This window comes from Aplysia californica, unplaced genomic scaffold (assembly GCF_000002075.1).
Source record: "Aplysia californica isolate F4 #8 unplaced genomic scaffold, AplCal3.0 scaffold00035, whole genome shotgun sequence".
NCBI lineage: Eukaryota > Metazoa > Mollusca > Gastropoda > Aplysiida > Aplysiidae > Aplysia > Aplysia californica.
The window spans coordinates 1814808-1825633 of record NW_004797305.1 but is presented as its reverse complement, the minus strand read 5'-3'; the positions used below and the strand labels follow the sequence as shown (position 1 = coordinate 1825633).

The window sequence follows — 10826 nt, the reverse complement described above, 5'->3', positions numbered from 1 at the left end:
CCCCAGTGAAGCTAGAGAAACTGTTTTTTACTCTTTTACTGCTAGTGTTTAGACAAAATTTATTTTTCTAGGAAATCTCAATTTATTGATTATTCTCAAAATTTGGACAAAATTAAACCCCCAAAAAGTAAATGTCAACTTATTGATGAAAATAATAAAAAATTTTGGGAAGCTATAGTTTTGGGTCCTTTCAGCCTCTATGGGTCTTTTAAAATCCATTTTTAAGACTTGATGGTTTGGATTCTCATTTTATTTTCTGCTCCCCCCTCTCCAATTTTTACAAAGTGATGGAAATTGTGCTCTATTATTAATATTATCATGTTTGTCTATGTTTAATTATAAATAATTTATGTTTCCGCAGTATAGCAGAAGAGGCGAGAGACCGAGCCAGGGATGTTATAAACTCCTCTTAGGCAGACCAGTGGAGAGATTAAATTTGCTGTATGTTATCGTAGACAATGTTGTTAAAAGGAGGTCAAGAGTATATCTGCTCATGTTTCTTCAAGAGAAACATATTCTTAAAGCGCTATAAAATGCATGTAACTTTCGAAAGTCAAGATCAGTTTCAGGATCAGTACCGACAGGTATGATTTTTCTTTATTATAATTCAATTTAAGATTTAAAACTTTAAAAAATTTTTTTAAAGTGGTTCAGACTGAGAATGTGGTAGAGACTAAATAAAAAAAAAAGGAATCTTCTAAGTGCTTCATTGCCCATTACATCCTAAAAATCTTTGATTTTGGTGCAAATATTTAACATAACCAGTGACTCCAACTTCTCATTAAGAACTCTTTTAGAGCTCTTCCACAAGGATTTTCTTTATTTTTTTTCATGTAAAGAGGAGCAAACATGTGAGACGATTTACATAGTGTGAAACTGTGGTGAACAGTGTAGATCTCAGAACAGGATGGGACATTATGCCTTTTTGTTTGCATTGTTTCTACTACAGATTGTTTTTCATGCAAAGGTATTGTTGCTTTTCTCAAATTCAGTTGTAAAGTGCATGGATTTCCTGCCATCTCGTTTTCTCTTCTTCAGAGCAGAACCATAGTTATGTGTAGAAACTGATTAATGAATGACAACTACGCTGAGAATATTATTGTTTCTCTTCCTTAAATTTCTGTTTACAGCTCCTCCGCATGAAAGGTTGTGCCACAGAAAAGCAGTATAAGGATGTTCTTGAGCAGGTAGGGAATAAAAATTTCTAGAGTTTGTGATAGTCATGTTCACCAGTTGTATTTCTTGTAAATTCCTTTGTTTTTAGTGGCACACTATGTTGAAGTCTCTTTAAATGTTTCATTCTAATTATACAGTATATACAGTCATACCTCGTTGTACTGCCTCCCGTTGCACTGCAAGTCTCGTTTACTGCCAGGTTTTGCCAATGTACGAAAAGAACCCTCTATAGTATTTGCGCCTTTACACTTCCACCACCTTCCACCAAATGTGTCAGTTGTATAGTGCTTATTAAACTACTGTAAATTTACCCCGACGTGCCGCCAGTGATCTGGCCCGCCAGAAGTACACAGTAGACTACACATGGCGCACGGCACATCCACTCAGCAGTTGCTTGACAATCTTTCACACTCGTGTCTACGTGCTAAGCCTAGTTCTAGATCAAACGCTTTTTGCCGATTTGCTCCCTCTCCGCCCTTGTCTTGAAGATTTCAGGCAATATGGATAGATCTACAGTGATATAGTGTGTCGCAAACGAACACAATACAATGTGTAACATATATATTTGTAATTCTGCACAAATTTTACTCCCTCACGAATCCGACTTAACTTGATGCACTGATTATGAAAAATTGGAAAATGATATTTTTAGGCCTAGGTCAAAGTAAAAAAAAATTGGAATTAAATTTTTATATCGTCAGGAGAAACAATCTTGGCCCCCTGACAGAATATTTGGCATTGCCAGATATCAGCCCAATAACTTACAGGCTGGTGAATGCCTGTGGGGTAGGTGGTGTAAAGGTGCAAATACTTTGTTTATTAAATATAAGGGATTCTTTTCGTACATTGGCAAAACCTGGCGGTAAGCGGGGCTGGCGGTACAATGGGGTGGTACATCGAGGTTTGACTGATATATATGCATCTGACTTTGTGGATTTTCTTTCCTCAACTCTGTTTGAATAATCTTACCTGATTACTTCTTTTACTCAAACTCAAAAGCAACATAGCCTCCTGGTATCCCTCTTTATATTTTTGTGTTTATGTTTTTAAAACTTGAAATTTTATGACTTTTATTAAACAATCCTGAGAATAGAAAAAATTGTGCTTTGATTTGTGCACCAATTTGTTTATCCAGAGGTTGTTTTTGCTGAACATATTTAGTTTTCATTGATTCAAAGTTATTTTGTAAACACAGATCACCAGTGAAATTGAGCGTCGGAGAGCTTTGCATAAGCTCACTGCAGATCGTACACAGCGTTTCAAAGATACTTACATCAAACTGCATCCAGATATCTGGATCCTGAAAGAGCCATTTTTGGACTCAAGATTTTTTAGCATTGTAGCAGATGCTCAGTCCAAATCTCTGGATAATCTGCTATTTTCCATTCTGGACAATAGCGGTAACATTACAGGTAAGTGTGGTCTCTTTTTCTAATGGAAAAGATTTTGTTGTAAAACCTGATGCATCTGTGCTGGAGTATTTGAGACTTTTTACCATAACTTTTGGCGCTACTGATATCCTGAAATTATTCATTCCCTGTTTCTTCTTTTTCTTACTCAAGATTATTCTGCTTACTCACTGAACATGATGTAATAGTGTGTAATACATTAATTTCTCTACTGGTTCCTCATGTAGAAAAATATATTTCTAGTTCTGGGATAAAATGTAAGTATTGAAACAAAAGATCTTATGATAGTTTAACCTGTGAACACAACACATCCCACTGAATTCCTGCCTTAACAGGATCTGTACTGTAAGGATACCCCACCTGCCTTTCCGCTGTGTGACTGCCAGGATGAAACAGTATCGCACCACCACTTTACTTGCCCTGCACTTCGCGACCTGTGTAGTACCTACCTACCTACCTGCTTCCCCAGATATCAGAAATACTCTATACAGCGACAAAGTGTAGCTGATAAAAACCTGTAAATTATTTTGCCATATCGACAGGCCACAGGATTAAAAATCTGATGGCCGCTGGATCAGAAAAGTAAAGTATGATAGATCAGTTATCAGTGGTTAAGATTAGTCTGTTAACTGAGAAATTTTATAATTTTTTTTCTTCTTTCCAGAGATGGAAGTCTACCAATTTCCTGTTTTCTCTTCAGACATGTGCAAGTTACTCATCGAAGAAATTGAGAACTTTGAGAGTTCACCTCATGCAAAAACACGACCAAACACAATGAATGAATATGGGGTCTGTATAGATTTTGTTTGAGTCCTAGATTTTATGACACAAATGTAAGACTGCAATTTTGGGAGCTCATAATGTGTGTGGCTGAGAAAAAAATGAACATAATATTGACTCCAAAGTACAAGATCTATTTGCATGCTACAGGAGATTTCTAAAGAATGGTTGATTTCTGTATTGTGGAAATAGTGAAAATAAAAAAAAAAATTTAAGTCTCCTCTACAATATTTCTTTTAGACAATTCTGTAGCCTTGCTTTCTCAGTGACAAAAAATTTATAATTGTTCTACTTAAGTTAATAATGTTTAAGGTAAGTGCTATTAGGAACTTAAAGTACAGCTGAGCTCAGATAACTCAAACATGCAAAACTCGAATTCACAGATGACTTGAACAAGAAGACATTCCCTGACTGTATCATGTGTGCCTGTCACCCCATTAAACTCTGAAAGGTTGTTCATGAGGCAGGTCCTCGTAATTTCATATATCCATCTCTAATAGAATCAAGCTTAGACTTAGATTAAGATGATGGAGGGCCTTTACGCCTTGAGAACTCCTCAGACGACCCAGTCAAGAAAAGTTAAATTTAAACAGCACCAAACTGGTTGCAAGTAGTCCTTTCCTTTTTTTGTTCTGTGTAATTTGTATGTGTGTATTTGGGGGGCAAGGTTAGCAAGAGTGTGAAAAAACTTTTTAATTTTGTACCCGTGGAAAGGGGAGGAGGGATGATGAACCCTGAGGGATTTGTGTGGATTAAGTTGCTTACATGTCTGTGCGCTAAATTTCTAGCTGTCTAGACTGTCCCTTGCAATATTTTACCAAGCTATGCCTTTGAAAATTTTTGCTTTGTTCAGCCTTTTATGTTAGTGAGTTTTCCAGAATAAAAAGTCTGTTTTTTGGAGAAATGAGGATATTGTGATGCAATGTGGCTTGCAATCTTGCTGTAAAGTTAGATTAATACTTAACTACCCACACATTGTTCAGACATTTGCCTCCCTCCTCCCAATCTTACTAGAGGGTTGTGATGGTTATGGTTTACGTTTGTTTGAGTAAAGAGACATACACATGACAGCCATTTTGTGTCAAGGAAAAGCAGGACAGATGAGGCTGAAACAAAGAGAGACGCTAGAGAAGTAAGACTTACTAGTTGTACCTCCAAACCAAGCCATGCACTATCAGAAGTAGGCTGCAGTATAAAACAGATAGCTTGAATTCGTTGGGACCGGCCTCTGTAGATCGAGGGATCTGTAGTTCGAGGGATATTTTACAAAGATAAAGAAGAAAAAAATCCGGGACCACAGGAACAGTTCAATGGATGCGTAATTTTGAGTCTTCTGTGTTCGACCTATCCGTGTTATAGGCCCTACTGTAGTTGTATAAAAAAAATTAACAAAGGGCCTGCGTGATGCTAACTTGCTCTAGGCCTCAACAGTATGACGTCTGTGCTAATGTACCTATTGATAGGCCAATAATGTGTAGGAAAAGAAATTTTATTTTAATGAATTTCTGTTAGCTTCTTTATTTCTCTGGTCTTCAGGTCTCGCTGGATGAGATGGGTCTTTCACAAGGGCTTATACTGCCCCTTATCCAAAAATATTTGCTTCCTATTTGTGCCTCACTTTTTCCATCATGGGGAGGAGGCACCATTGATTCCTTCAAGGCCTTCAGTGTCAAGTATGAAATGGGCAATGACCTGCAGTTGGCGACGCACTATGACAATGCTGAGGTCACCATCAATATAAACCTTGGAGACAAGTATGAAGGTGGAAATTTGCAATTTGGGAGAATATTCGGAGACGAGGAAGAGTATGAGGGCAAAGGAGAGGAAAGCTATACCTGTGATCATAAGGTAATGTGGACTTTGTCGGTTTCAAAGGGACGTTAAAAAAAAAGACGTCATTGTCATACAGGAAAACGACTTTAATACAATCATTTTGTAATGTAGGCCGTCTACTCTAGTTACTTTGTATGACGTGTTTTTTATTTTTCTTCTTTTAGTGCACTCTGTATCTGGTTACAATAACTTGTAATACAATGTACCAAAAAAATATGTGTCTCGACACGGAAACAGGAGCTCATCAATTTTTTAGCATGTGGAGTTGTTGGTATTATCTTAAAGCTTGTTCATTTGTCTATCTTTTGATGAAAAATATGCCCATTTGATTTAATTGTAATTTTTTTCTGTCAAAATGATCAAAATAAAAAGTTCAACACGTGGGGTTGGTGAAAAAATAAATCTTTGCATTTTCATTTTTTAGTTTAAAAAAAAGTAGGCCTACAGTGGAAGCCATATATAACAGGCCCGGTAATAACAGGGATCCGGTAATAACAGGGATTTTTCAAATCCCCGTTTTTTCCTACTCTTTGTCTCTATTAAAAATTATCAGCAATAACAGCCTCTTTGGAGCCCAACCGATTATAGCAGGGACAAAGGCTCATTAACAATGTGTAAAAAGAGAGAGAGAGAGAGAGAGAGAGAGAGAGAGAGAGAGAGAGAGAGAGAGAGAGAGAGAGATTCAAAGATTCAAAATCATTTATTGATTTGAAAGGCCTTTGGCCCATACATCCACATATTTTAACATATAGTTCGGCAATTACTTACATTGGTGCAGGACATTGGATGTTTAACATAAATTGGACATGCACGCCCACATACACGTATGCACGCACGCACGCACATAAACACGCACACACGCACGTGACGCACGCACATACACTCATACACACTCCTGCTCACACACATACTTACATACATACGTACATTCGTACATACGTACATACATACATGCATGCATGCATGCATGCATGCATGAATGCACGCACGCACGCACGCACACACACACGTACGTACGTACGTAGAGAGAGAGAGAGAGAGAGAGAGAGAGAGAGAGAGAGAGAGAGAGAGAGAGAGAACACTGTTTACTGAAATTCGGTCGTCTAGATCTAAGCCTACTTCTTTCATTATGGCCACCAACGATATCAAGCGCAAGAGAAAATGCCTTTTAAATGATAAAAAATACGAAATAATCCAGGCTGTTCACTAAAAGCAAGCTCCACTGGCAGAGATTTGTTGTCAGTTCGACATTCCACAAGGGTCGATTCACACCATTATCAAGGATAGAGAGAAGAAAGTAGCAGCATACTCCAATGGAAAGTTTGCTCTGGATCGAAAGAAAATGAGAGTACCCGATGCAGATACTCTGGACCAAGCTCTTCTGATGTGGTTTAAGCAGGCAAGGAGAAAGTTGGTGCCAAAACCCCTGTTCGTGGGTACTTGTGGCAAGGGAAACTACCCATGAATAAGTACAGCTGGATTAGTCCATAAATGCTTACTTTCCTTGCCTTTCTGATTTAACAGGAATCGGATATAACGGGACTTTTTCTCTACTCCCACCATCCCTGTTATATCAGGTTTCCACTGTAGTTGGATTTCTGTACTCCTTTATACGTTATATCTAAAATGTGTGAGAGGCCAAGCTGCTTTTTCCCTTAAACTTATAGCCAGCTATATGTCTCTTCTTACCAAACTTTTTCTTTGAGGACTTGATTTTGAATGATGTCATAGTCAGCCAAAGCAGGGTATTTGACTTTGACCTAGTGCCTGGTAACTGGTGTGTAATTTTAAATCTTAAGGCTTTTTTCTGAAGCATTGTGTGTTGGTACTACAGTCTAGCATGCTCATAACGAAATCGATGCGGCGTAGAATTGTTTTCATTATATATATGTATTTTGAATAAATAAGGATGTACATGTATAAGAAATAATGTGGGACCGGAAAATCTGTTTGCTATGTTTGCGTGTTTCACTATATATGCATGTTTCACTATGTACGTGTTAGACAGTTCTTGGAGTCGAGCCTGCACTGTTTGCCTCGACGTTTTCACCGACTCACAGCTAAAGAATATTGGAGGCCACTCATCTTTCAAAGTCTTCGACCTGTTGTGTGTAAATACCATAGCACAGCTCTATGGCTAGTGTTGAAGTAATGGTTAACAAGGTTTTAGACGACCAGTTTCAGGTCAGGGGTTTTTAGACCTTTTGAAAAGTTGAACTATACATCAAACTATGTTACTGTTACTGCCAACATCACTATTATCATTTATAATGGCAACTCTATGTCGATTGTAGATATTTTTAGTGTTTGAACAGTTGACCTTTTAAAACAGGAATACACCAACACTTGACTTTCCGTTTTCCTCAACAGAAAGGCCATGGCATCTTGCACTGTGGGCGGCGGATGCACTCAGCACTGCCCATCACACAAGGCATGCGCACTAACCTGGTCATCTGGATGCGTAGCTCTACTGTGCGCAACACTCAGTGCCCGATGTGTCTCAGTCATCCTTCCTTGCATGAGGTACCCGCTGAAGGGGAGGGTTTTACCATCCAAAGCCCGTGGAGCTGCAGCTGTACTTAAGATTACTTTAATTCCAGACAAAAGCTACGCAATGTTTTATCAAGAAAAACAACAGGGAAGCAGAAGTATTACATTTTAAAATTTAAATAGGGAATCATTACTCTGATTTTTCAGAGAGTTTTTAAAAAAATGTCATCCCATAATCTGGATCAATTTGCTTGACCTAATGATGGTTATGGTCACATCCTCTTTACTTTTCTTCATATGGGCCATCAAAATGTACGAAGCAGGAAGTTACTCCTCTTTTGAAGTCAAAGTCTAAGGTTTTTTCAAAGGGAAATACATTTTTTGTGTGCTGTTTCTCAAGAAGTAAAAGACAAAGTTACTGTGAAAAGTTGCAGCGCTCAGAGGTTGTAAATTTATTTGTAAAATACATAATAATTGGTTAGTTGATAGTATTTTTTAAATTTAAAAACAGAAGTGGTTTATGTGCCATTTTGCAACACCTGTTTTTTTGGGACTTGAAGACTCATAGGTGCTCAACTTGTTTTGAATAATGGACATTGTAATTGCCACTCTGAGATCTTTCCCTTTGCTCGATCCAATCACAGTTAATACCTTACCACACATTATTTGCATGTGCCATACCAAACATTATAATGACATTTTTGGAATGTCTGTTATTTAGTCTCTGGCATCAAATCCAAGAATGCAAAGATACGAAGTCTGACTTCCACAGACTCGAAGTGGACTTACGTTATCTTGGAGATTATGGTTATAACTTGATAATATTGCTTTGTTTATCATACAGAATTTGTTCTAGTTCTACCCAAAGGCCCAAAACTGACTGGCAAGTATCGTGAATTATTAGTTCCAGCCAGTTAGCGGGTCTGTAATGGTACACAGAAGAGCAGATGTCATTGTTTAGGGTGACCTGAGATGGGCTGATTGGACTGATGTACATGTAGACATGTCGTGAGCTTTAAACCTTGAAATCATTTTCAAGGTACTGACATGGATCTTCAGTGGTCATACTTGTTGAACCTTCCCCACAATATGAGGATCTATGGCTGTGTCAAAGCAGGTTTCTTCTTGAAAAGCTAAACATGCTACTTCATTGGATGCATAGAAGTGTCCAAATGTCATCCCCACTCTCTATGAACATGGCTTTGTATTGGTAGATTTTGACGACAGATTCAGCCAATCTTACCACAGAGCTTTCATTGAAGTCTTTCTCATCTAAACGAATTACCATTTTTTTTACAGACATATGTTGGCACTGTTCCATGACAACTGGCAATTGTATTGGTGCTGTGTTGGTCTACAACTTTATGTCTTTATGTATTGTGGTGATGTCACATGGGGCTAATTAGCCAGTGACAAAGTGTTACTGTCATAAATAACTCAAAAATGCTCGTGTATGTACCCATATGATATGGCATGTGTGTGTGTGTGTGTGTGTGTGTGTGTGTGTGTGTGTGTGTGTGTGTGTGTGTGTGTGTGTGTATGTGAGCGTATATGTGTGTGTGGGTATGTGTGTGTTTTTGTTCACATGCACAAACTCGAATTTATGAATAATATTGTATGCACGAGTCTGCATTGTACAAGCATGTCTTTTTTAGCATGAATGGATATTTCAGAAACAGAATCGCTTCTCACATCATGTTTTTGTATGATTATCATTTATACATACCTGTAGATATATTGTAGGCCTACACACCAGAAAATAATAAAAATGCCCCTTTCAATTATATTATCCTGTCTTCTGTTTGTCCTTGCAAAACAGAGACTAGAAGGAAAAGGAGAAAGAGAGAGTGAAAGTGAAGGCAACATTTGTCTTTTTGGAAGCAACCTCTTTACAGGCCATCCAAAGCTCTATCAGAGTTGGGTTGTAGGTCCACGACTACTGTCGCGAAAGATGTCATGCCCAGTCACAAAACTCAATGGGACTTTCCACAGCCGAATCTGCGTTCATTGAAGAGTCAACTTTTCGTTGTGAGGTGTCCTTGGCACTATACTATAGCTTGTTCACTTTTATCTGACAGCTGTTAAAACCAAATTTAAAAGAAATTGCCCATCTCAATCTTCTTCGATCTTTGCATACGCGTCAAAGTAAGAGTTGGATGACCAATGGAATCTAAAAGCCAATTTATAAAGGTCACCTCAAACTAACGTTCCGACACACATTTTTTTTACATTAGTCTAAGTTGAGCGAAAAAAATAAAGGGGATTTACAGCATGCACCTAAAACAAAAAAGAAGTTGACAAATTTAACTCAACTCCACACTTTATCATACGCTTAAAAAACATGATTCAACAGATTTGGTTAGTAATTTTCAAGACTCACGTGGAGCATATGGAGATGTCTAGACAGCCATGGGGTGAAATCGACAAGCTTGCACTGAAATGTGGGGGCAGGGTGGTGACGCTGTCTCAAAATGAGCAATTTGTAGGCTAAGAATTACTAACATGAATGTAGGATCGGTAAGTCATTTATTTTACTGATCCTGTGTATGCATCCAAAGAGCGGTTTTAAATATTAGGGCCCAAAGAGAATTTTTTTTATTACTGGTTCAAAATTTCTTGAAAAAATACTTTGTTTGGTCATTGGCCTGCAGCAGTGTCATAGCAAGTTTATTTTCTTTTACATGGGCAGACAAAAGTGAACAAGCTATAATATAATATAAACCTTAGAATATAATATTATATATATTATATATATATAGCCCACAAAACAAAGCTTAACATGTCTCAAAATAGGGCATACAATAGTGATAACCACCAATACACTCTCTGAACATAGCTTCTTTGAATTTGCCACTAGTATTTGTGTCATGGACAGTTCATAAGGAAAAGTCGGTGAGTCTGAGAAGGTAGCCTCCAGCAATAGAGTTCTTAGAATGCGCCCAATGTGAACGAACAATAATAATAATTAATAAATTTGTATGGCGCAGAACCCCGCTCGACAGTAAGCTTATACGCTTTACACTATAGTATTACCCCAGCAGACCATAGAACACTCAGAAACATTCTCAGCTTCCCAGGAAGCATACAGAGCAAGTAGCTGATTAAATGCTGAAACGCTAACAAACTGACAAGATCTTT

General features: G+C 37.8%; 1 protein-coding gene across 5 annotated transcripts in view; it reads left to right on the top strand.

Moving 5' to 3' along the window:
- LOC101852752 (2-oxoglutarate and iron-dependent oxygenase domain-containing protein 2) overlaps positions 1–9475 on the top strand; it is a 9865-nt gene extending 390 nt beyond the window's left edge. For 2 of the 5 annotated variants that reach the window (XM_005091755.3, XM_035973877.1), the window contains exons 2-7: positions 362–584; positions 1131–1187; positions 2372–2588; positions 3250–3374; positions 4902–5213; positions 7569–9475. In XM_005091755.3, the coding sequence (XP_005091812.1) occupies positions 459–584; positions 1131–1187; positions 2372–2588; positions 3250–3374; positions 4902–5213; positions 7569–7781 (1050 nt within the window). In that variant the 5' untranslated portion in view covers positions 362–458 and the 3' untranslated portion in view covers positions 7782–9475. The remainder of the gene's footprint in view (positions 1–361; positions 585–1130; positions 1188–2371; positions 2589–3249; positions 3375–4901; positions 5214–7568) is intronic. The other 3 variants (XM_005091756.3, XM_013091411.2, XM_005091758.3) reach the window with 3 other exon arrangements.
- The last annotated feature ends 1351 nt before the right edge of the window (positions 9476–10826 follow it).